Raw genomic sequence first — 26,450 nt, 5'->3', positions numbered from 1 at the left:
CTCAAGCCCCTCCCCAGACCTGCTGATCAGAATCTGTGTGTTAATCAGAGCCTCAGCAGGGTCCTATGCACATACAAATTTGAGGGGTGGTCCCAGGCCTGTTTAATTACCTGGGTCCCAGTGGTCCTATTGCCATAATGTGCTACATGCCCTGTGATATAAAATTCCCCTTCCAGAAAGCCCCACAATCCTTCCTCTGCAATTACTTTTGGAAGTCAAATCGGCAGAGTGAATATGAACATATATATTACAAATACCTGTGGCTGAGCAGCCTGTGTGCCAACTTTGCCAACTGCTGTCCTCACAAGTGCAGGGCCCTGTTCTCAAGTCAACAGCCCCACCAGCAGGAGCACCTCCCTGCCACCACTCTCCTTTCCAAGCCACAGCCCCCAGTACCTGGTGGATGGAAAATAGACACTCCACAGAGAGTACCAAGGGTGACAGGACAGGACTGGGTATGTTAGTGCTCCCATCGGCCAGAGAGGTTCAGCTGGCCTCAGCAGCCGGCCACTTTCTGTCAATTCTGAGTTAACACAGGCAGAACACCTCACCTTGGGTTTTAGTCCATCCCTGCCAGCAGACAGACTATCTCTGAATGGTGAAATGCAGACTTCTGCTTTGGAATGAGATTTTGGCATTTGGAAATTCCTGGGTCATTGTTGAAAAGACACTTGAAAACACAGGGGCAACAAATTCTGCTTGAACCTGGGGCAGAATAAGGAGGCAGAGAAGCAGAAGGAAACAAACACATCATCCCTGCAAATATACGCCTCATGCCTGCCTTGCTCAGGATGGGGCTCCCTGCTAGCTGGAATTAGTGAGTACTCATTAAATAGTTTCTAAATGGGCCAAAAATATATAAACTCCTCTCTCTTCTCACTGCTTAATATCAGAGAAAGTTATGTGTAGTTCTTTCACATTTACACAGAGCCCCTGTATCACTTTGAGATGGAATCAAAAAGCAAATACTACTTCATAAGCATAAGACTAAAAAGCTAAACATTTTCTCATCTCTACATCTGTCATATGCTTTACTCTTTCATATTTACTGGAAGTGTGTTTGTGTATCCTAGAAGTAATCAGTAGCTCATAGTCTATGGGGGCTGCTTCTAAATTCTCTCCCAGTGTAATGCAAAGGTTCCTAAGAAGGAATGCCCAGGGTCTGATCTTCAGGCTAACCAACTCTCCAGGACTCCTGTCCTTAATGAAGTTTACTGCTTGTTTTTTGGCAGGAAATAACGAAGATTTCCTCCAAGAATAACATCCAAATGTATGAAATAGCTCACAGGGCCACAAATGCAAAGGCTCCTAATTTAGGCATCCCTCAAAGAGGAGTTTGTTCTCACTCACGTCGACATGTTATTATTGCTACTAAAAGTTGTTTATTTTTATCTCTTCCAATTACTTTAATTACTTGCTATAATTGTCCCACATACCAGAAATGTGCTAAAAACTTAAGAATAGTAGACAAGATGCCAAGTATATACCAGAAATATTTGTCAATCCTGGGCCATGGGCAGAGCACTGCACTTCTCCACAGACCCACAGGTGGAGCAGATGGCTGCTCAGCCCACCCCTGAGAAAGCCTACAGAAGATGAGCAACTAGAACCACATCCAACCTTTCAAGCACTTGTAGAGAGATCTGAGTGCTCCCATCATCCTGGGAATCCCCAAGGGCCTCCTTCCCCTGAGCCATGCTAGCAGGGCACTATCTGTAGATGGCCTGAACATTACTTATCTTCCTAACTCAACTCAAGGAAGAACACAGTCTACCTTCTGACACAGGTGAGGAAAATGATATTGATTTGTTTTTCAGAATTCAAGCCCTTGGTCTGTTTGAATGGTGGCTTTATTGATCACCTTTCAAATGTGGGAAACTGAATAAGTAACCATACATGTTACTTTGCTAGTTTCAATGACAGCTGATCTAATGTTCTTATTATGTATTTCCCCATAAAATGATTTATAAGTATGTAATAATAAAGGAATAATGATATAAAATGTTACAATTATACTGCAGGAAAAATGTAGATTGGAGATATAATTCTACCATCTGAACACAATCAGAGTTATTAGCATCACATTTATTTCATTTTATTTTATCATTATTTATTTCTTATCTGTTCCTGTGGATCTTGCCAAGGAAAGGTAGATTGTATGCAGGCACACTGTGTATTATTGAACTTATAATACTGTATCACGCTCTCCCCCACTTTCATCAACCATTTATTGTTTTTGCAGAAGACTGGGACATGCAGAATCTTTTCCTCAGTCTTTCACAGAGATCTCCTTTGATAAGACATTCTTAGCCAATTACCTTTTCAAGTGCCCTCTCCATAAACACCTACTGTTTTGGCCATCAACTGTGAAAGCTAGCAAAAGAGTATCTGAAGGTGTGCTCAGTGCCAGGAGGACTAGTTTTGATGGCCAGATGTTTTAAAACGAAATTTCAGAAATAACAAACCACCCACAGAAAGTGAAATGTTGATGATAACCTTCGAGGCAGTTAAATCTTTTCTTTATTTAGAACTGGGATTCACTCTAAGAATTCCACTCTGTGACTAAAGAAGGAATGTTGAAAGTAAACTGTGTATTTCCATAAGACTTTGTAAGTCATCTTTCTGACTCCTCTGTCTTAATCTCACCTGCAGACAAGCCTGATAATGTCCCAAAGTAAGGCTTGTCCTGGATATTTATTCTCTGGAGGGATTCAGGAACTGGAGTATTCACCAGCCAAATGTGGCTCTACTCCCTTTGGTATTTTAGGGGTTCTCGCTTAGGAAAGTTGAGGCCTGCTCATTAATGTCCCCTCTCCCATGGGCTAGTTTCATAGGACAGAGAGCTGGGGGAGGAAGGCGCTTTGCTCAGGGATGTAGGCTCTTAGCGCCCTTCCAAGGGAGAGAGGGAGGCCCAGATGTGCGCCCGCGTCAAATCCCCCCGGGCAGCACCAGAATAAAAACTGCGCGCGAACCCCAAGGACAGTCATCGGTTATAAGGCGGTTTTATTCCGAAACAGAGCAGCACCCCACCAAAAGGTAGGAAAAGAGAGGACACGGGCAAAGGAAAGCTCTGTAAGTCTCAGTCCTAGTTGGGATTTAAGCTAAGCCGGGTATCAAGGAAAACATTTTTCATCCCGAGTTACCCGCGCACGTTTTCCTGCAGAGAAGCTCCTGGAGCAATTTACAGCATTCCAGCCTGACGCTTTCGTGCCAGACGCTTTGAATAAACCTTTAGAAACTGAAGCTGCCGGGAAGGACCCGGAGTGTGCAGGGGCCGGCAGAGCTTCCAACGGCCGTCGCTGTAGGGAAGGAACGCGAACCCCAGGCTGGGCGAACTGGCCTGCTTGTCAGTGCCCTGCTCCGCGGGCCAAAGGCGAGCGACAGGCCACCTCGCCAACTCTCCGAGTGGCCGCGCTCGCCGGGCGGGTCCCAGACTGGCTGCACACGCGTCCCGGCCCTACGCCAGCCCTGGGCGCCTTCCGAGGCGGCAGGCGGCGGGTTTAGGTTTGTGCGGAACCTCGGGGACCTACAAAGAAATGCCACCGCCTGGAGTCTTTTTGGGGAGAGGTCGGCAGGGTGTTACTAGCGCGGGGTAAAACGAGGGCGCGGGTCGGTCCTAGGGCCGCGCGGCCGACAGGGGGCGCCGCGTCACTGTAGAAGCGGGCCCCAAAGCTCCCAGTTGTCCGCGGATCCCGACCACCAATGGTGGGGTGATCTTGCAAGGTCCGTTCTTTAGAAAGGTAGAAACCCCTCCTCCTGCGGACCTCCTCTCTCCGCCCTGCTCTCTCCTGTCGCTCGTGGATTAATTTCTACAACCGTATTTTCAACCATGACAGAGAAAGGGGAGTGAACACTCACATACACACACGCTCAGGCTAGGTTAACCAGAATATTCTTCTGAGTTTTCTATTCCATACACACCAGAAAGCTGTCTGTCGTCGTTTCGCGGGTATTTCTGTTTTGGCATCTGTCTTCTACTGAATGTGAGAAGCGCCCTTTGGGGAGTAGATGGGGATTGATGGTACTTTCAGGATGTGTGTATGTGCGCGCGTGTAACTGCATTTTTGCCCTGGGCCTGCGCGCAAAGCTTTGAAAATGAGGCAACTTATCTTTTGAGCGCTACTGCTCACCCCTTTCCGAAGCCCACAGGAGAACTGTGCGACTGTTTACACCCATGCTCAGGGACCAGGTGAGACATGCTGGGGGTCTGGTTCCTCTGGCTCCCTTGAGTGCACCGACATTACGTGTGCGGACACCTTACGGCACACTTCCCAGATTCACCAGGTTGGTTGCCCCTTCTGGGAGCCCTCAGTGCTGTGCACCGCTCGAGGCGACACAGCCTGTGGCTTCGGGGCATCCTTCCATGCACTCGCTTAGTGGGTTCACTAACGCCTTCGCTATGAATTGGGCAAACCATCCGCGCGTTTCAGAGCACAAGGCACTGCCAGCGGCTGCATCTTTGGTTCAAAGCCACGCAGGCGGGAGACCTGGGCTGGAGGAGGAAAGGGGTGAGGAGCTCCCCAGCACGTCGTGCGACCCTTTGCTCGCCTTCTAGTCTAACCCTCACCCAGTCCTTCCGTTCTCCATGCTAGGCTCCGTTCCTGCCTCCGGGCCTCTTTTGCCACCGTTATCCCACAACTCTGGATAGGTGGGCCAGATACCCACTATGTATTTCCTATTTTCTCTCTATCTCTGAGGGAATGACGCAAGGCTGGATCCTTACTGCCCAGCCGGCTTTTCAGAACCCAGGAAGGGTGTTCACATGCAAATACCTGTAATGAATACCCCACCCACAAATCTGGGCTCACGGGGGGGAGGGGACTTGGTGGCTCGTGCAGGACAGATAATAATGTGAACCGAGAAGCTGAATCGAAAATAAAATGGAAAGCTATGATTGCTGGGGTTTCTAATTCTTATAAAATAGCCCCTCAGGAAAGCTGAGAGGGCAGAGACGCTGCGGACGCAGATTCCATGTGCCCCATTATTGATTCCTTTATTCCTCGCTCTCCTCCCGTTTCACCCCTACCTCCTGCCCTGTTTGTTTTAGTTACGAAATACTGTGGGCACCTCGGTTGTGACTGAAAAATAACCTTGACACACGCCGTCCTGAATGTCAGAGACAAATAGCAGTCTCCCAACCGTCGGCTGCAGCTGGAGGAGCCGCGTGCGCCCTGCACCCGGCTCTGTGCTCGGACAGTGCTCCTCCCAGCCAGCCGTGCCCTGTTGGTCTCAGGAGGTCAGGCTCCAAGAAGGCAAAAAATCCCAGGCGGCTGGACCCGGCGCGCCCAGAGTGCCTTCCCGAGCCGCTCCGGGTCGTAACAAACAGGGAGGGGCCTTGCAGGAGCAGCGGCGGGCGAGTTAAAGGTGTGTACACAGTTTTTCTAAATACGACAGCGTTTTGTAAATTAGCTCTGTCACCGTCTTGTTGTTTTGACTGGGAATGAGCACTGAGAGCGAAGAAAACTAGTATGAATAAATGCGGCTTTTATAAAGCGCTGCAGAGGGGAAACGGGGCGCGGAGCCCGGGCGCGCCCTCGGACAGGCGCACAGGCGACTGGCATTATGGACAGGGCAGACGGGGGTCACAGCCCTGGACGGCCCCCAAGGGTGGCTTCCTCCCTTGGGGATTCCCCCGGGACGAGAAAGGGGAGGGGGCTCAACCGGGGAACTCGAGCGCCCGCTCGCCTGTCGCGGCGCTGAGTGTGGGACGCGGCGGCAGCAGGGCGGGCGCGGGGCGCAACCGCGGAGGGGCAGGTGCCGGGCTCCGGCCGAGGCTCCCTCTCACCTAGGTGTGAGCTGATTATTCAAATGGGCTGCCCGGGGTCTGGGGATTGGAGGCCCGCGCTGGCGCGCCGCGCTATATCACCAGCCGCCCACGTCACTGCGGCACTTGTCCTCTTCGCGGTCCACACCTCCTCCTCCGCCTCCTCCTTCTTCTCTCCACCCCCCCACCCGCCCCCGTGCCGCTCGCTTCCCGCCGCCTCTGGGCAGCTCGGCACTGCCAACTTCGGCCTCCACCCGGCAGCCCGCGAGCGCGGCGGCGGCGGGCGGCGGCGGCGGCGGGCGGCCGGCGCTCTCTGCACTCCGGCTCGGCTCTGGGCCTCCTCCCATCCTGGGCCCCCTCCTCCCGCGCCTCGCCTCTCCCGCCCATTTCCAACTACCGCCTCCGGCCGGCCGAGGGAGAGAGAGGGAGTGAAGCCCAGGGAGAGGGAGCGCGAGAGAGGGAGGGAGGGGACCGAGCCTGGGCTGACTTTTTTTTTAAGAGGGTGGGGGTGGGGGTGATTGCTGGTCGTTTGTTGTGGCTGTTAAATTTTAAACTGCCATGCACTCGGCTTCCAGTATGCTGGGAGCAGTGAAGATGGAAGGGCACGAGCCGTCCGACTGGAGCACCTACTACGCCGAGCCGGAGGTAGGCACTCGCCCTTTACAGAAATGGGGTGGGTGCGTTCGCTCTTTTCCCAACCTCAGGACCGCTTCCCTCGCCTGCACCCGCCTCCCACCGCTAGCCGCTCTGAGCAGCCGCCTTTTCCACCCTCCTTCGACTGAAATGGGTCTCTTTTTTATACGACACACTGTTAGCCTTGAGATAATATTAACTTTGTGATCAAATATTGACTTGCGGCGCCTCCAAATCCTCTTCGTGGCCGCGCCACGCACTATCCTAACAGAGTTCTGTTTGGCAGCGCGCGGCTGGGGAGGGGTGAGAGGTCGGCCGGCGAGGGGGTGGGGAGCTGGAGAGCAGAAGGTGGAAGTTGGGGGCTGAGGTAGAGGCACAAAGACAAGGGGACAAAGATAAAGAAAGTTTGTGGCTGCAAAGCCCATCCGCGTGTAGTTTCGTTCGCGGTTCCCTTCCTATTTCTCCATTCAGTGCCAGCGGCTGGCCCCAGGCTCCACGCAGGCACCGCGTTTCGGTTCCCCTGGGGCCAAGGATGTGGTCCCGGGAGGAAGGCTGAACACAGAGAACCCTGGGACAATGTCTGCTTGAGGCCACCCGAGGCACCCTGCGCGATGTCCCCACAAGTTACTCATAGGGTCAAAAGTGGCGTGCGAGGCCGTAGCGCCAAATCGGTATTCTGGGGAGGAGAGATGCATTTTGGGTTCCTGGCTTGGTAGTGCTCCAAGGGACCCCTGTTTTAGAATCTGAGCGAAGCGCAGAAGAGCTAGGAACCGGCTGCATGCACAGAGCCTCCCTAAGGGCGATCGCGGCGCGCTCTGGGTGAAACAGACTTGGTGTCCCGGCTGGGGACTGGCGAGGGAAAGACACCCCAGAGGCCTCCCGGAAGGAGGGGGCCTGGGCTGGTCCGGTGGGTGGGTGGTCATGGCGCGCTCACGCCGCGGTGCTAACGCTGTGCGCCTCCCTCCCCGGGCTCTGTCCGCAGGGCTACTCCTCGGTGAGCAACATGAACGCCGGCCTGGGGATGAACGGCATGAACACGTACATGAGCATGTCGGCGGCCGCCATGGGCAGCGGTTCGGGAAACATGAGCGCCGGCTCCATGAACATGTCCTCGTACGTGGGCGCGGGCATGAGCCCGTCCCTGGCCGGCATGTCCCCCGGGGCGGGCGCCATGGCAAGCATGGGCGGCTCGGCTGGGGCTGCTGGCGTGGCGGGCATGGGGCCCCACCTGAGTCCGAGCCTAAGCCCGTTGGGGGGGCAGGCGGCCGGGGCCATGGGCGGCCTGGCCCCCTACGCTAACATGAACTCCATGAGCCCCATGTATGGGCAGGCGGGCCTGAGTCGCGCACGCGACCCCAAGACGTACCGGCGCAGCTACACACACGCCAAGCCTCCCTACTCCTACATCTCGCTCATTACCATGGCCATCCAGCAGAGCCCCAACAAGATGCTGACGCTGAGCGAGATCTACCAGTGGATCATGGACCTCTTCCCCTTCTACCGACAGAACCAGCAGCGTTGGCAGAACTCTATTCGCCACTCGCTCTCCTTCAACGACTGTTTCCTCAAGGTGCCGCGCTCACCCGACAAGCCCGGAAAGGGCTCCTTCTGGACCCTGCACCCCGACTCAGGCAACATGTTCGAGAACGGCTGCTACTTGCGCCGCCAGAAGCGCTTCAAGTGCGAGAAGCAACTGGCCCTGAAGGAAGCCACGGGCGGCGGCAAGAAGGCGGCCGTCGGGGCCCAGGCCGCTCAGGGTCCGCTCGGGGAGGCCGCCGGGCCGGGCTCCGAGCCTCCGGCAGGCACCGAGTCTCCGCACTCAAGCGCCTCTCCGTGCCAGGAGCACAAGCGCGGGGGCCTGGGCGACCTGAAGGGGACGCCAGCCGCGGCTCTGAGCCCTCCGCAGCCAGCGCCCTCGCCCGGGCGTCAGCAGCAGGCCGCGGCCCACCTGCTGGGCGCGCCGCATCACCCGGGCCTGCCGCCGGAGGCCCACCTCAAGCCCGAGCACCACTACGCCTTCAACCACCCGTTCTCCATCAACAACCTCATGTCTTCGGAACAACAGCACCACTCCCACCACCACCAGCCCCACAAAATGGACCTCAAGGCCTATGAACAGGTGATGCACTACCCCGGCTACGGCTCCCCCATGGCAGGGAGCCTTGCCATGGGTCCGGTCACGAACAAAGGGGGCCTGGACGCCTCGCCCCTGGCCGCAGACACCTCCTACTACCAGGGCGTGTACTCCCGGCCCATCATGAACTCCTCCTAAGGCGCTGCGGCCTTGGGGCCCTGGACAGGGACGGCAGAGGAAGTGGGCTGGAGAGTTTACCGGGAGAAGAAATCCCTTACCCCGCCCCCAGGACAGCGGTCTCCCTAGCTCTCTGCGGCTCCGCCCGCCCAAACAAACGGGCGCCACTGATACCTGTTGTTCTACGTTAGGAGGGAAAGGGGGGAAAGACAGTCAAAAACGGGAGAAAAAGTGACAAGCCTCCGTTTTCCACTGCAGTGTAGACACCTGCTTCTTTAAGCATCGGAGAAATCTGTTTTTGTTGTTGTTGTTCTCCATTTCTGTTGTTACAGGGAAGTCTTACTTTATTAAAAAGGAGCGAAAACAAAAAAAAAAGTCAAAACAAAAAAAGCCACAAACTTTTGTGAGTGACTCAGTGTAAAACCATGTAGTTTTAACAGAGAAACAGAGTTGTACTATTGTTTAAAAAGAAAAAATTGATGTAAGGGTCTGTTGTAAATGACCAAGAGAAAGAAAAAAAATGCATTCCCATTCTTGACACGGTGAAATCCAGCTCTTGGGTCTGATTAATTTATGGTTTCTGTGTGCTTTATTTATGGCTTATAAATGTGTGTTCTGGCTGCAAGGACCAGAATTCCACAAATCTATATTAAAGTGTTATTGCCGGTTTTATCTTTAGACTCTTCAAAATTGTTTTTGCTTTTGCCTGACTTAAAAAATAAACAGGTTTAGAAATTATTTACAAGTGGAGGGAGGAAGAGCCTAGCGGTTGCAGGTTTTTTCTTTTTCAGTAGGAGGGAGTATGGTGGTCGCTGTTCTACCAACGTTTTATTAAAATTTTCAGGCATACTGAAGTTGAATGAATTTTATGGAAAACACACATAATCCCCATTGCCCAGATCCTGCAGTTATCATTTCACTGTACTTGTTATGTTGCATATCTGTCCATCTATTTACACCTCCATTGGTCAATTCATCTTATTTTCTTAAATGCATTTCAAAGTAAATTTCAGACATCAGTGCACCCTCCTCTAAACACTTAAGCAAGCATGTCAGTAAGTTAAACTCAATGTTGTCTGTGGTTAATTTTTGAATTTTGAGTTTATATTTACACACTAGGAAATAACACAGATCCCAGATGGACCATTCAGTGGGTTTGATGCAGGTTTATCTTTGAAGTTTGGAGAAAACCATGTATTTTAATTTTCCACCTGGGCCACTTGAAGGTGCAATGCTGCTGATGTCCCTTGGGCTTTAGGGCTAGTGTCTCTGGGGAGAAGCCTGGATCTTACATTGTTTTCTGTCTTTCCAGAAATATTTCTTAAGCCTCCCTTTCAGTTAGTAGGTCCAGATTGGATCTGCAAATTCCTGGTGCCCTCTTTTCCCCTCTCTGGAATTGGAAGTCTGCCTGGATTCTACAGCTTCAGGCTTCTGTCTACACTCCACCACTCTACCCCATTCACCTCCTGCGCTTGGTGTGCTGCACAACCTTGGAGGATCTAGGTGAAGCCCAGAAGTAGTGAGGCTTCTAGGTACACCCCGTCCTGCCCAGGTCTGGAGAAACAGGCAACTTTCTCCTGGAATTGGTTTTAAAGGGATCACTCAGGGTGATGATTCGAATCTTTTAAAAATAAGGTATATTTGGGGATGAGGAAGACGCATGGGGTCTCTTGCGGGGCTTGCAAAGTGACTGGGGCCAGTGGCGGTACCCCAGAGCTTGCAAATTGGCCGCCTCCCTATCCTGAAACCGAACACCCTCCCACAGAGTTCTGTTAGCCTATGTTGGCAAGTCAGGATTGCAGGGCCAAGGGAATGAGAGTATTTTGTAAACTTTAAAGGAAAATCCAAAGTATAAAGAAGACCTAGAATAAATTCTTACAAATAGTGCTCTCTCCCAGCAGACAGCCTAGCCGCGGAATCTGGCGGCCAACCAAAATGGAAAGCCCAGAGGTGAAGCCTGACCCTGGGCGCAAAGGGGGCCGGCTTTGACTTTGCCTGGGACATTTGATGGCCTGCAAGCTAGCTGGGCGAGGGCAGGAGTCTCGTGGTCTCGGCCCGCAGACTTGGGGCCATCCCGCGCTCCGCACCGCACACCTGCCCGCTTGCGGGTGAGAACTCCCCGCAGGCTTTTAAGACCTGGACTCTCTGCGTCAGGTTTCTAAGCCCAGGCCCCTGTTTTCGGGACTCTTTTTTTTTTTTTTTTTTTGACTTCTCGACTGTACAAACCTAGAGGGTTCCAGCTTCGCCCCAACCCTGAAGACCGCCCCTTCATTCGCCCTCCGCCACCTGTGGGGGTCTTAGCCCCCTCAAACCCTGGCCTTCCCACGCGCTTGAGGGGGTTTGCCCTCGCCTCCGCCCCTGCCTCCAAATCCCTTTTTAACATACCACATTGTCCCGCAGAACACAAGGACGAGAAATTGGGGAGGGGGAGGGGATCCGGAGGCCACAGCCAGCAATCAGGGCCGTCCCTCCGCCCGGCAAGGACACACACGTCGCGAGCCCGGCCTGAAATGTGTTTCATTATCACATAAAAGGCTCCCGTGGCGAAGGAGCCGAGAGGCAGGGCCGGGGGCCGAGTGGGGGACAATGGAGACTGAAAGCGCTGCCCTAACCTGCTATGTTTCGTATCGCAAGCTCATTGTGCGAGGGTCGTTTTAAACTACTTAGCGAGCCCCCCTCCACTGATCCCAGCCGATAAGATATAGTTCTGTCCGAATACATAAGAAGGATGTCGGGGAGCCCGGCGCTTTCGGAGGCTTTTCTGTGCCTCTTGTGCCTTTCACACTCCGCTCCCGCCTCCGCCCCTCCCCCAGCCCGGGCGCCCAGCATGCGGCTCGCACTGCGCCCTCCGCCCGTCGCCAGGACTCTTAAGTATTGTAAGGTGTAGAGATTCTGTTTTCCTCCCTCTCTTTCTCTTCTTCCTTTTCCGCGCGCTCTCCGCGCGCCGGTTTAAGCAACCGTGATCTGTGAATAAACAAAGTCAGTAAACAACCGAAAAAAACATTCTAGATCCGAATTCCAGGAGGGTAAACTTTCCATGCCACGTCACACTTCAGCAAATTTGCACAGATATTATATTGCCTCCCACCTCCCTTCTTTTTTTTGCCAGGATCCCATTGTACTTAACTGAATTTTATAACGCTGATCGATATCTTGGTAAAATATTCATTTTTAAACTAGCGGGCAGTGAAATCTTTGCTTTGTGTGCTAAAGTCAACAGTCGCTCCGTTTGAGCTTGAATAAATGCGCGGATGCCTCGGCTCGGAGCAGTCGGCCACCTCCCTCCGTGCTCAGGATGCTCCGCCACCCGCCGGCCGCAGCGCAGGTAGGGAGCGCGCCCACTCGGGGGCCGCACCCGGGTCCCCTCGGCCGCGGCCGCCCCCCACTCCGGTCCGCGCGCCTCCCCTCCCCGCCGCCAGTCCTTCTCCTCCGAGGGCTCAGACGCCTGGGTCAGGGGGCGGGGAAGAGAGTGAGACACCAAGTCGGTGCAGACCCTGGGATTTGGAAGGTGGCCCCTTTCTTCAGTGATTTCTGAGAACGCATCATGTGCGAGGATGAGAAGCAAAGAGTTACACATTCAGACTGAATCCGGGCTCTGAGCACTGAGAGCTTGATGGGCCCCCAAGCCACGGGAAGCCACCACAGGCCTCTGCAGTCGCTCTGTGCTGGGGATTCGATCCGAGGGCCGCGTGTTTCCCAGAGGCAGTGGAGAGGGGAGTTTGGGGGAACGCCCTTGGTTACAGAGTCTGAGGTGGGGTTCAGCTGGACACGCTTGCAGGTACATGGTGGCTGCGGAGCAGCCCGAGAGTGGCGGCGCACCAGGCTCCTTGCCATTGGCGCGCACGGGTTCGAGTCCAGTCCCGGAGTCCCCCCTGAAGCCCTCAGACCACGCAGCAGCAGGTGAGGGACAGGGCCTTTCTGAGAAGCCAGTGAACTTTCGTCCTCGCTGCAAGTAGCGGCTGGTGGCCTTTGCGCACAGGCGCGCACCGCAGCAGACAGGTTCAGGAGCCCCTGGGTTACAAGCAAGGTCCAAGGGAAAGACAGAAACTGGGCTGGGGGCAATCAATGGATCACCCTATTCTGCCGGGGGCTGGCCGGGCGGGTGCCAGAGGACACAAGTCAGGGGGACCGAACCGAACTTGCCGCGTCTTTCCGTCGCTTGCGGGAAGGCATGGGCCCGAGTAACTCAAATGACACACATGGGTCCCCATGATCGGCAGGGTCGGTTATGTGGACTTCTCTGTGTGTGGGGATCGTGGGCCCAGCTTCCCCTCCTTCCCTGGAGCCACGCGCTTTGTCCACCCCACCCGAAGCCGGCTGGAGAGCAGGCCGGCCGCCCTCCAAGCCCAGGTCCGGCCCGCCTGGCTGGTTATCTTCTCGGAACAGGATGGAACGCCTGCAGGACACACGCTAGGCTAATCGTTTTTAAATAATTAATGACTTCCAGTTCCGCTGGTAATGCGCGGCCTAGAATACGTCAATTACTTGTTATTAGACGAGTGTCGCCCCGCGGCCTTCCCTCGAGCCTTTGATGGCGCCCGGTCACCTCGCCCAGCCCACTCCACGGCCAAATGAAAAGGTGCCGGGCTTTGAGAGCCTGGTGCGGAGTAGCCGCGGCCCTTAATTCAGTGCGAGTTTTGAAAGAAAGACCCTCGCTGAAGAGATGTAATCTTCCAAATGGCCAATTTAAACCCCTGATCTTTATCGCTTGCCTTCTCTCGGCTTTATAAAGAGAAGCCAGTCCTCAGTGCTTTGGGGGCCTTTTAATGTGGGGGTGGGGCGGTGAGAAGCAAGAGATAAGGCTTAATACGGGAGAGAGGGAGGTGTTTGCTTAAGAAGGTAGGTGGGGGTACATCGGAGTAACTGGTTTTCTCGCGGGCAGCTCATCTCTCCACGCAAGTCTAGAGATCCTCTTGGATTCAGGAGTGGGGGCTGAGGATCACCACAACAAAATATTTTGGGAAATGTAGATCAGAACGTTCGGGAGAAAGCAGCAGGGGCCTTCCTGGCTGTGACTGCACCCTGCGAAAGGGAACCTTCTCTACCACCCACCAAGGCCCTGGCTTGCAGAACAGCAGGTGCTGGCTAATGCCCACTGAAGTGTAGGCATCAAGTCCAGCTGCGCAGAACAGACCCCCATACACACACCTTAGCACCACCAGCCCCAATTTGCCTCCCAGGCTGTGGTAGAAGAGCAGTATTTCAGACCTCCTATGACTTTGCTGGGTCAGGGACGCTGTGGAATCAGCACTGGCCACAGTACCATGGCAACCCTGGCCAGCTAAGTGTTGGTGAAGTGAAATGTAAAAAACAAAAATAAAATTGCAAGAAAAAACTCCCCAAAAGTTTGCAACTCAATTCAATTCCATTCTTGCTACTTCCACTGTCAAATGTTCTTTTTACAGTAAATAAATATCTAAGGGTCTCAGGACCTCATATGCCCCTTCTGAGCAAAACAATGGGTTGTGTCTACAACATTCCTGACTGCAAAGCTTGACAGCAGACTTCAGATAGCAATTTTCGTACCCTTTACCCTTTACTCTCAGTACTGTGTTTCCTCTGAAAGGGGAGAAACAAAGACTCGAAGAATGGAGAAAAAGATCTTGAGAAGAGTGAGAGAAATTATTTTTAAAGTGAATGGAGAAAGGCTGTCTGGAACGTGCCTGTGTTCCTGGCAGCGGGGGCTGCACGCTAGGCCTTCCAGCCCAGACTCACATCCTTTATAGGGCATGCCACAATGATTGGGATTTGGGGGAAAAGTCCTTTTTGAAGAGATGCACTGGATATGGGCAGGATGGCACGGGCACCTCTAGAGACAAGCAAACAAAAATTGCATGGGATAAATTCATGTCCCCAGTGGTGCTCAGTGGGGTACCCAGATCCTGGTGGGTTTCCCCCTTTGACAAAATTCCCAGGAGCACCCCACCCCCAAGCACTCCAGGGGGTGCCTTGGAAGCCTAAATCCTGAACATCTTCCCATTCTGCTCACAGTCTTTCTGCCCACTCTTACCCTTTTTCTCTTTTCTTCTTTAAAACAATCATGTGTGTTCCCCCTCACCCCCTCCCACCATTGTATCTGTTGATGACCTAACACACTCAAACCAAAAGCCACACACAGAAAACCAACAACGTGGGATGGGAGGAGAGGCCAATTATAACTGAGGCTAACAAGCAGGGAACACCCAAGTGGAGGCTGGCTGTCTCCTGGGAGACTGATGGAGGCTTATTTTACAAGCTGTCATTCCATCGTGGTCCCTTTTGCCAGACTGGAGGTGATTCCTATTCTCTCCTCCCCCTCAACCCCTGCACACTTGGGGCTCATTCCAAATTCTTTGTATGTCCTCTGCCAGAGAAGCTGCCATCAAAGTCCCTCTCATGCACAGGTAGAGAGGACAGGATTGTTTTACAAGCACATCTTCTAACAGTGTGCTTATTTTTCACATTAGTAGCTTTTCCTCAGAGCTCCCAACTCACTGCCAACAGGACGTAAGCTGATCAGATGTCACTCCCACATGCGCCCCCTCCCCACCAGGTCCCCATTAAAAAGCATTGACTTACTTACCCTTTATACACTCCTCTCTCTCAAAAGAAGGTGGGGTATTCTACTGTCAGGGAATGCTGAAAAAAGCAACACAAATTAAGTTGCATTCATTCATGCAAAACTAGAGGTTTCACATTCTTATTAGGGCAAGTGCCTGGGGTTCACCTCCCTCTTGAGGCTAATCAGAGGCAGCAAAAATCCCTGTGATGTCAGGAGACCATGCCAGCAATGCCGTATTTATTTAACTTGAACACATCAAATTAACTGAGAGAGATAATTTCAGCATCACAAACTTGTATGTGTCAGGGAAAATACTGGAGTATTTTGCACAGTAGAACTCTGGAATGAGAGTTGTTTGCTACTTTTAAATTCCACTTGCCTAAACAGTTCCACTTTTGCTTGCTTAAATAGCTCAGGGATAGACTTTTTCATAGGTAAATCAGCTTTTCCATTGTTTAATTTATTTGGGAAAAAAACCACAAATGGTTCAAGAATAAACAGGAATGGTTTTGGACCAGGGCTAGTAATGACCCTAGCAAATAAAAAGAGTATTGCCTGTTGTATGAATTTTGACTTGCTATTTAATTAGAAATATGATCTCAATTCATTATTGCTTCTTTTTACATGAAGCAGACATAATTATACAATGGATTTTCATGGGGGAATTATTGCTCATGTAAAGAATAACGTGCAGTTTTTAATTTAATTTGAAGACATGAATATTAAAAGTGAATTATTTAAAAGAAGAAAATATTACTGAGAAGTGTTTAGAGGAGAGGGCCTGGAAGAAGCTAAGTCATGAAGTAGGTGGCTGGAGGACTAAGGAGGGCAGATGATGAAATGCCATTTTCTGTGAAGGAATGAGGGGACGTGTCAGCCAGGGTAGGACCTGGGTCAGAGGATTCTCTGCAAGGAGGCCAGAGTCTCTTTAGCAAAGAAATCAGAATATCAACATGTGTACACTCTGGTAGAAATACATGAACTTGTGCTAAACTTTCTGCTTGTCTTATCTTCTAAAACCCAATTTCAGAAATTAAAAATAAAACAAACCAATTTCACTACATATTTTTAATTTAGTCTGTGATTCTGAACTACATTAAACTGAGCTGTTCCTACACACAAAGAAGTTGTAACTTCAATGACTTGCTGGCTGAGAAAATTCACCCTCTAATCAGAAAAAACGTCCATTTCTTGGCAAAACGTTGCCCTTCATTCTACCGTCTCTGTCAGAACCCCCTGTGTTTTCAAAGTGAGCTGTCATTAGTAGAGGGAAAAGTTGAAGGCTAGAAAGAAACAGAGCAGAGTGAGGCTGGAGGCTTCTTGGAAGGACGGATGAGACCCCACTCCCTGTCCTAGGGCAGATTAGGGTGCATGATGTCTGGGATAAGGCTGGATTCTTATTTCTCTTTGGAGCAACACAGTTAGGATTCCCCTGAGATCATGGTCTCTCAAAGCTGGCCAGAGTTTTAGTCAGATTACACCCCATGGAAGCGGCTTGGAGCAGCTGGCTAATGCCGGATGGGAGGAGACAGGGAGAGAATCGGCAGCTAGATGGCTCTTGCAGAGTGATTGGAAAGAGAAAATGTGAGAGAAGAGAAAAATGTCAGGAGCAGAAACAGTGACCTGACAGATGGGCTTAAACCATCCACATAGCCAAATTATTTCTTGAGATGCAGCCTGTCAGCCTTATTCCTTACTGGGGACTCTGGATCAGGGACCAGGGCTGTCCTGAGAGACTCTTGCCTCTGACCTTCCACTGACCCGCACCTGGTGGCCTGACAGTACAGGTGACAGCTTGTGGGGATGCTCCGCCCACTGCGGGGCTCCAGCTGCAAGGGCAGCGAGGCCCCGGCCCCCACAGCACTCATTCCCCAAACGTACAAATGCAGGTCTGGATAAACACCTGCCTCTGAGGTTTGCCCCTGAACAGAGAGACGCTGGCCCAGGTGGACTGGCCTGCTTCCATCATTGAGGGAGGGTGCAGCGCAGCATTCAGAAGGCCTGCAGCCTGGGAGAAGAGCACCAGCTCCCCTTTGAGCATAGGTGCACATGGGTGCGCATGCAAATGATGACTGACATCGATCGCGCCAGGCCCTGGGGACAAGGTGTGGACTGAGCACTGGCCCCCCTGACACCTGGGATTCAGGCTGGGCATGAAGGTCCCCTTTTCTTTTCAACCTACAAGTTCTCTGGACCGTCATGTTCCCGTTTCTAATCCTGTGAGTTTGCCAGCTGACTCAGCATCTTCCATTTAGGGATTTCAGGGGAGGCTCTGGACAACTGTATTCCAAGGCCCGCTCAATACAACGATGTTAGGACCTGGGATATCAGATCTTGGAGGAGAAAGGAGTTCTAGATGAAACTATACTCCCCACTCCAAACTGGATAGTTGAGGTGTTAGGCCAAGGTGGGAAGAATGCATGAAGCATGACAGTTACCTACACTCAGGCTGGGCGCGGAGACTTCTGGAGCCTGCCAGAGAAGAAGAGAAAGCAATCATAGGGCTGTTCATGGGGGAAAGTGGGGGCAGGTATCCAATTTATATTTTATCCACTCTCCATTTTAATTACCGCTCCCCTCCCACCAGCGGACTTTACCAATTAAAGGCCAATATCTCTCGATTCCTTAGCTTTAAAAGTACATTTCCATTCACCCAGGCAGACAATTAAATCCCCCTCCCACCTCTACCCTCACAGAGCTCAGGAACAAGATGCCTCCCTATCTCCTGCCAGCATCAAGCAGTGGGAAGAAGTTGATCGCAGGTGCTAACCTTCAGTTATCAGAATGCCAGACTCATTTAGGGAGCTCAACTCTGGAACCTGAGGCGATCCTTTCATTGATTGTGGAAAGCGCTGTTTAGATTTTACCCTTGCTCAGTAAACAAGTAAAGGTAACTGCGGGATTTCTCCCAGGGCGTCTTGCGCGCGCGCGCGCGCACACACACACACACACACACACACACACACACACACACGGGATTTCTCCCAGGCGGTCTTACACACACACACACACACATACACACACACACACACACACACACACACGGGATTTCTCCCAGGCGGTCTTACACACACACACACACACACACACACACACACACACACACACCTTTACAACGCCCTCAGCTAACTTGCCCCACTCTGCAGCAGCTGGCGCTTTTTAGGGGTGCTATGCCATCCTCGAAGGATTTACTCTCTTCCAAAGGGGGTAACCTCCCAAGTTACTAAATCTGCTGGGAAAACTTAGAAAGGGTTTTCCTCTGGGACTCCTACTTTGCCACTTCTGAAAGTCTCCACCTGATTAAAATACTTGCCAGGTATTTCCCTAAGCCATTCCTCCCTTGCCTCCCTTCCCCCTCTGGTTCCATCTTTGACAAGCCGGTTGCCACTGAGATCCAGCTGAACAAAGTTGGGGTGAGGGATGGATCCCCCGCGGTGGTGTGTGCTGGGCCTCTGGACTGGGCTGCATGGTCCTGGATACAGATTTTTTTGGGGGTAGAAGCAAATTAAATTGTCAAGTTTACACTGATGATCAAACGTTTAAGGTTCTTAGCAAGATCCCCATTACTCCACCTTTACTAATAGAAAAAGAGAAAGATGTTTCCTAATGTCCACAATTTGCAGTTCTCTGAATGGATCATTGTTTTAATTTGTCCCCTTCATTCAGCTCTATCTCTAAGAGTAGTCACTGTTGAACTTCATATTCTGCCATCTATTTATGTAAAATAAATAGAAAGACATAATTGCTAGCCATTCACAGCAACATAGAGGATTAGTACAAATCCTAAATGATGATAATTTAAAATGCAATGATTCTTTTTAAAAAAGGAGATACATGATAAAGAACAGTTTTCCTTAAGGTGTCTGACACCATCAGCCTGCAATGAATGTACTTTCAAAAAATTAAGGAACTTTCTTTTTTAAAATTTGGTACTATTTCAAATGGAATTCTTTTCTTATTTGCTTAAACACCTTTCACATGATATAAAATATTTTTCAAAATACATTGCCTAAACTTAAAATACAGTTCTTCAGTATCAGCCAGCCTCAAACAAAAAGCTCTTTAAAAGTCTCACTAATTTCTGGATCTGTTCTTTCCAAGATGCCAAAACTCTATCTTTTATTGTTATTATTTAAATTGCTAATCTTGTCCATGAACTCTACAATTAAAGAAAATCCTAAAAAAAATAAACATTTTAGTTTGTAAATTCTTAGTGCTTAAGATAGAAATCTCTTTCACAGTATTGACTGTTCTGCTGTAATGGACATTAAACAAATAAATATTTTAAAAAGAGGGATAGTTATTGAAATTAGATTGCTGTTTTCTTAAAGTACTCCTGGAAAAAACAAATAAAGTATGTCATTTATTTGTTCCTTTCCTTTTCTAGCACAATTTCGCAAAGAAGTACAAAATACATTTGGGGTGGAATGTATTTTTATCGTGTGCCAGTCTATCTGCATATATGATGAGGCTTGACCATTTCTTTGCACAATGTGTAAGTCTGTGGTGTGTCTTGAGGAAATGAAAGGAGAACAGATTGCCATCCACTCGTGTAAGTCTTTGATGGAACTGTTCACATTGCAGCCGGGAGAGTCCCAGCTTCATTATTATTGATAATACTATTTTGTTAAATATCAGCTTTATTATGCTTAACTAATTACCCAATTTCACTTATTTTCCTCTAAATTTTAATTGATAAGATAGCTCAATGGTGTTAATTAAACCTCTCCTTACAGAGGCAATTTCTTTGTATTTCTTAATGTTTGTCTTTCTAGCTATGGAATTTACACTAAAAACATTTCTGGGGGAAGTGAATGTATCTATCATTTTTGGATTGTTTAAAACTATTAATAAAATATTAAAACTGTTTCTGGGTAAAGATAGAATAGATTCTATGTAGAGTAGGAACTTGTTTTCTTCACCTCCTTTGTGCAATATTTTCTCGGGTCTCCCCACACCTGGGGAGCAATTTAGACATTTTGTAAAAGATTTCCACCTTCGAAGCTCATGCAAAATCATGCTAATTTTTGAAAAATAATTCAGGAGAAACCTGAAGATATTTTGGGGATGGGAGGTGTAGCCTCCCATGGCACTCTCAGACAAGCAACACTGTTTGGTGCAAGCGGCGAAAACACGACCTGTTTACATGTGTATTCAGCCATGAAATTGAATATTATCAACGTTGAAAAAATGCAAATCAAATTAAAACCAGGGGAAATTGTATTTGGAATTACAGCAGCCTGGACCCACAAAGTATTTGCTTATATTGAAGCTTTTAGAAAATGAATAAACTTCTAAATATTCCCGCTCCCCGCACTGCCTTAGGTACGAAATGTGTTCTTTAATTCTACTGGAAATATATTGGGGCTCAGGCATCAATTATTAGCCCTAGACATCCATCACTTTGGAATATAACTTTTCTTCAACAATTAAATGTCTCCCTTTGTACCTGTTACTAAAGTCAGGCCCGCGTCAAAAACCGAGCGGCACCCGCTTTTCTCATTCCGAAGTCAGGGCCAAGTCTCCGGCGGTCAGACACGTTTGTGCTACCTGCGGGTGGCGGGGGAACCCTCTGCGCAGCTCCGCGAAGCCAGTCGCCCTACGCCCGGGTCAGCTGAGCCCCCGACCCGCTGGGACCCTCCGGGTGCGCGGACCCGGCTGTCGCACGTCCGGGTGCGCAAAGCGCGGAGACGCGGCGGAGCGCGGGGTCTCGCCCGCCCAAGGCTCATTTTGCTAGCACCGGGCTTCCCGGGCCTCGGTGCTGGAGGCCGAGAGAGGAAAGTGCCAGATACATATTTTTTGGAAAACGAAAGAGAATCGGGGCCTAGAAAAGCAATGGCCAGAGGGGCGGTCATTCTTGCCTTCTTCCAGATCCTAAAGGGGAGCGAGGGCAACTCGAGGTGGCCGCTTCCACCCCTGCAGCCAGGGCGCCACGAACTTCATTCCTGTCTGCGGCTTCCGCCTGCTGCCGCAGTCGCCGGCACCGGGAGCTGCGGGCAGGTGCCCGGCGGCCGCGTCCGGACCGAGCGCGGGGTCCGCGCGCACGGTGCACAGGTGCCGCGGTCCCGCCTGCGGTCGGCGTGGGAGCCGCGCAGGCAGCCACGCCCCCGAACCCTAGCTGGGACCGCCGTGGCGGCTGGGGTGTGCTGGCTGGGCCTTGGGAAAGCTTGCATCTCTCTGTGTCCTCTGAGGATTTTAACTGGTCCCGCGGCCCCAGCGCCGGAGCCAGGGTACGGCCGCGAGCGCTCGGGGCGCCCTGGCGTTTTCTCCCCAGGGAGGGTAGGCGGTTGGCGGTCACTCCGGGCTCCCTCCCGGCCTCCTCAGTCCACGAGGAGTTGAGGGGCAGCCCTGTTCCAGACACGGAGGAATCAGTCAGCCGACCGGGTGAGCGCGGCGGGGAGCAGGGGAAGCCGGCTCCTGTTTGAGGCCTGCTGCCGTATTTCGTTTGCGGGCGCCCAGGTTGCCGCTGAGGAAACAGACCCACGTTCCCCAGTTATTAACCTGCCCACCAGCTGCGGTCGCGTTTTGGAGGCTTGGGGCCCAATTTTTAAGGAGAGTTGTGGGGGCACGCTTACGTACATTTTCAAAAGGAAGCAAAGAAAATAGCAACCAGTTAAAAGGAAATATTTTTATTTGCCTCGCACGTCGTCGGTGATTTGCCCCTGGGGATCCACAATTTTCCCAAGCCTGTTAACGGGCGACAATGAATGAGTGCCTCGTGTAATTTAATTTTCCTGTCACACTAAATAGAGCTACATTGTAAACCTTAGATCTACTCGTACTGATAAGATCGCCTTGTTTTGCCATTTGCACTATAAAGACCCCCCAAAAGGGACACTGTATTGTGACCTCTCCTCTTGAATTATTCAAGAACTTAATGACATTTTCCATTTTAAAAAGGGAACTAATTGCCATTGATGTAAAAGCCTGTGACCTTCTCTGGGTACCCAGTATGAGAATGTAATCATCTGTCTGGATACAAGAGCGGCAGAACAGGAGAAAGATGCAAACATAAATGAGCTAAAAATGAATATTGGAATCAAGCATATTGTATCATTCCCCCAAAGTTCTCTTACCTGACCTAAAATCTGTATGAAATCTCACATCAATTCAGGCCTGGTTTTTTGGGGGGGTTGGGGGGGATGGGAGGAGAAGCTTGACATGGCTTTTTAGCTAGGATAGGAACATTTAAAATTTTGAAATCCCACATCTCCTTATTAATGTGAAATTACTCTGTGGGGTGTCAAAAGTCTAATAATCTGCTCCCCCCTTTGGGTGGAGGTTTTCTTAATCTACTTTCTTACTCCATAGGAAAAAGAAAGTCACACCTGTAAAGAAATTGCACCTCAGCATTTGCATTAATCGAGTTTCCATGAAAAGTGGCATTGATATTCTTCAAAAGCAGAATTCTCACTCTTCAAATTACTTCAAAATGGATGCTTATCTTTCCTCAAAGAAAAAGCCTCCCTGTGTACTTCCTGTTGTCTTTTCAGTTTTCTCCTGGCCTCAGGAGGAAAGCAAAAGGAGCAAATGTGGGCTTTTACCAATGTTATTTGGCTCCTTACGTTCACAGATCAGCGTACAAAGATCCTGTCATGGTTTTTCTGATTTACCTAAATCCACAGCCAATATTAACCATTTTAGAAGCAATTGTGAAGTAAAACACTTTCCTGTGCTGGGCTTGCCAATACTTTTGAATTTTTAAGTGATGCTTGGGACAAGGGGTCATCATTTCTGCAGAGAATGGACGGTCCCTTTTTAATAAACACATTCTGGCTTCATTGAGAGTTAATATCGTCTCTGTGTTAGACTCTAAGTCATCTTTATTTTGCAGAATTTCTGGAAAAGAAAATAAAGTACATTTGAACACCTAGGTTGACTCTAAGAAATCCCAAATTCTATCAAAATGTTTGGCAGAATTGCTGCTGTTGTGCCTGGAGTCATATGCAAAACAGAAAGCCTCATACTGCATTGTGGACATATACTAAGTGTTATTTTAGCGGAGTTTATCATAAAACCTTTATTAGCCAAGTTGTGTAATAGAGCAACTAACTGTCTTTGTATTTCTTCAAAAGAAACCTGTTTTCCTTCTTGGTACGATGTGCTCTTTGTGTACAGTAACATGGCAGAAAAAAATTGAATAAGGATACATAGTTCTTATTGTTAAATAATAAGGACACACTTAAGGAATACATTTGAAAACGTTTTCAAATCAAGAAAAGTTGCCCCATGTATGGAATGGGTGGTGACCCACCATCTTGCATATTCCTTGTGATAAAAGGCATACTTTATGGATCAAGTGTTAATTTAGTTTTAGAGATTTTTCATTCCATTCTCCACATTTAAAAATACCTTCACAACTTGATGCACACTAAAAGACAAGGAAGAAATTCTATGTATTTCTCACAGTAGTCCATACTCTCTCTAGCATTCTCCAGTATTATAATCCAGTAATTTCTCCACAGTGATGGTATGCATTTAAATTGAAAACTTCATTCACCTTTCAAACTGTCCTCGTGGGTAAGTTACAGGATTTTTTTTTCCTTTTCATCTTGAAAAAAAAAAGAACTGTCTTGATAAAGGACCACTTGAACAAAATTTTAAATACTGTGGAAAGTTTGTGGCATTTTTAGGGCACAGCCCTCTCCTTATTTTCTTTCTGATCTCATCTTCTGAATGGATTTCTGTGCTGACCATTCAGAGAGCTCGGAGGAGGGAATTTGTCTTTACTGAGCCTGAGCGGTTGGTTCTAGAGAGGTGTACAGGAGACTGATTTAGGGCCGTGTTTCATCCAGCTCCTATCCCTATCTGCCCCTTCCCTCCAAAACAAAAACCAACTTTAAAAAGCTTTCCCATTTGGCCTTTGTAAAGGGTAAATGAAATTCCTGTCCCACACGGTAGCTATGACATTTTACTTGTCACCTGTAAAATGGGTCTTTTATTTCTCCATTAAGCCTGGTATGAAGGAATCACTGGGGCTTTGTGGTCACATCTCTTGGTATTGGAGGAGATCAGGAGCATCCTGCCCTCTGGCTATCTTTAAATACGCTATGCACACATTGGAAGAGGAAAATGAAGCAATTATTGAAGGGAAAATAAGTTAGCTCATGACACCTAGGCAGATAGATTATCAGGCCAGCCTGCCTTTTTTCATATCTAATTTCTTCAGTTTTCCAAGTCCGAGTAGGCATCCAACAGCTGCAGTATGCCTGCAGCCTGGAGGTCTTGTCTTTTTCCATTCTTTTGCCCTCAAGTCAAAAAGAAAAAAAATGTGCATGCTTTCACTCTTACTCCTGAATTTTTTACACCTTTTGTTTCTTCCTTTAAGGATTTTAAATGCTGACATATGATTTGTAAAATGCCAGAGGTAGCAGCCATCTTATTTTATTTATCTGAATGTTTGTACCTACATATATATACTGGACTTCTGACTTCATTTTTCTTCCCCTAAGAAATGACATTAAGATAGCTCAACTCTAACATGATTACTAAAAATACCTTTAGAGAAGTACTCAGTTTCTTCTGTTTAATAAATATTTATAAAAGAAACATGGATTGGAGTCTGGCTCCGTGTCAGGATTCTGCTTATGCATGGAGCCTTGTCCCTGACAAGGAAGATGGCTGCTTTGCCACTCAGCAACGACATTTTCCAGCATGATTAAATGTGGCTGTCGAAGTAGAAATACCCTGTTCTGGTGTGTTCTCTTTCCTCATGGAGCTCAGCAGGCATACAACTCTTAAAGGATTTTCCAAATGATGAGTGAAGTTCACATGTTATCATACCTGTCTATAGGGTGCCGAATAAGTGTTTAAATCATGGAGTAATTAAAGCATGGATAATATATGTCTTGAGTTCACCAAGGCTCTAGGCACATAAGGCATTTTGTTTTGTAATGAGAACAGACTTTTCAAAACATGGCATCAGGATAGAGTTAACTTTTCAACAAAATTCTACTGGCTGCTTAACTCTCCTTGACTGCATTCTTTTTTTCTCTAGATAAGCTTATTCATGGCTACTGGAACAAAAAGATGAGAAGAAGGAAGGACATTTGCTTTCCTAAGCGCCCCGTGTGATGAGAGCCCACGCCCTTCTCCCCACGCTGAACTTGACTATCACAAGAGTGTCCCCAGAAGGCCATAACCCTGCAGTCAGGTTGCTCCTGGAGGCTTTCCTCAGTTTGCAATGAATATCAACTAAGTAACGAGACACAAAAGCAGGCTGTTAATAGAGGGGCGATGGTCCAAGTCCAGATGGGTGTTGTGGATGCATACAGAGCTCGCAGGATCAGGGAAGAGGGAGCATGAAAATCGAGATGGGAACACTTGGGTGGAACCACCAGACCAGCAACCACTAGAATCTGTCAACACAAGGATACTAAAATGTGAAGTGTTAATTTGTTCTGCTTCACAAATTTGGGTTGTGACAGTCAAGTTGACCAAGTGGCGTTTAACCCCCCTGGAAGTTACTAAAGCTTATGTTGAATAAACAATGATGAGCAGCCAATTTTTATGAATCCTTGGCCTAAGAGCAGGTGACTGGCCTGATGTCATTACTTTCTGATGACCAAAAAAAAGTCCACAAACTCAGAGTGACTGCTTGGGGCAGAAGAGGGTCTAATGCCCGTTCCTTTTGGGCCTTTCTTTGCCGGCTGATAAAGCATGGGAAGTAAATTCCAGCCTCAAAGAAAGGAGAGAAGCCGCTGGCGTGTAAACAGGCCTGTGAGCCCCACAGGGCGGGCAGAGCAGGCACACTTTCCCCAGAGCCCTGAACCTAGCAGGTGCTGTTCGTGTGAACATCCCCAGTCACAGATGTCAAAGCCTCTGCTCTCTGTCTGCCATGGCTCACACGTGCCACACTGCCGATGACACAGTTAGAAAGGAAAGGGGTGGCCGGGACTGGGGCATGGCCAGTGTGGACAGAGCTTTCCTGTTCTTCATACCATTTCTATATTGGGATGAAGAAAGGCATAAAAGGGATGGAAGTCAACCTGTTTAAAGTAAAAAAAAAAATGTCAGTTTCAAAGCATACAGAGCACCTCTCCTTCTCTTTTGAAGACTGAATGTCTTTTACAAGCTGGCGATTTGCTGCACGGAGTTTTCAGCCATAATGTGATATTTTAGTGTCCTTTGTCTCTGTGGAGAGGGTTCAGAAGGCCCTTGAAGTCCTCAGCCTTAAATCCATGTTAATAGGGCAAGTTTTTTTTTCTTTTTCTTTTTTGGCAGGTGGGGAGGTTTAGTTGGAAGAAACATTGACCCAGACT

The 26,450-nt window shown here is 49.3% G+C and overlaps 1 protein-coding gene and 1 long non-coding RNA gene across 4 annotated transcripts; one reads left to right on the top strand and one right to left on the bottom strand.

Moving 5' to 3' along the window:
* The first annotated feature begins 5,112 nt into the window (after positions 1-5,112).
* Positions 5,113-25,693, top strand: FOXA2 (forkhead box A2). Of its 3 annotated transcripts, XM_037022450.2 has the most exons (4): positions 5,113-5,364; positions 6,340-6,409; positions 7,380-11,973; positions 25,187-25,693. In XM_037022450.2, exons 2-3 carry the CDS (start codon positions 6,341-6,343, stop codon positions 8,667-8,669), a joined length of 1,359 nt encoding a protein of 452 aa, XP_036878345.2. In that variant the 5' UTR covers positions 5,113-5,364; position 6,340; the 3' UTR covers positions 8,670-11,973; positions 25,187-25,693. The 3 variants fall into 3 exon arrangements, with proteins under 3 accessions (XP_036878345.2, XP_036878346.2, XP_036878344.2); XM_037022451.2 differs by lacking the exon at positions 6,340-6,409 and having other exon boundaries at positions 5,114-5,364; XM_037022449.2 differs by lacking the exon at positions 5,113-5,364 and having other exon boundaries at positions 5,994-6,409.
* LOC140849542 (uncharacterized) lies at positions 12,653-21,568 on the bottom strand. Its single transcript, XR_012131546.1, has 4 exons — positions 21,051-21,568; positions 17,628-17,661; positions 15,211-15,266; positions 12,653-14,457 (listed from the first exon to the last, which is right to left on the bottom strand). It is a non-coding gene; the product is annotated as an uncharacterized lncRNA (long non-coding RNA).
* Positions 25,694-26,450: the final 757 nt, after the last annotated feature.

Source organism: Manis javanica, chromosome 5 (genome assembly GCF_040802235.1).
Source record: "Manis javanica isolate MJ-LG chromosome 5, MJ_LKY, whole genome shotgun sequence".
Lineage (NCBI taxonomy): Eukaryota > Metazoa > Chordata > Mammalia > Pholidota > Manidae > Manis > Manis javanica.
Note: the sequence above shows the minus strand (reverse complement) of the source record. Positions and strands in the feature narration are given on the sequence as shown.

Bases quoted from the DNA above. Each gene is read 5' to 3' on its own strand.
- FOXA2 (XM_037022449.2), top strand. From the start codon at position 6,323: ATGCACTCGGCTTCCAGTATGCTGGGAGCAGTGAAGATGGAAGGGCAC. The intron at 6,410-7,379 runs GTAGGCACTCGC...CTCTGTCCGCAG, and splicing joins CCTACTACGCCGAGCCGGAG to GGCTACTCCTCGGTGAGCAA.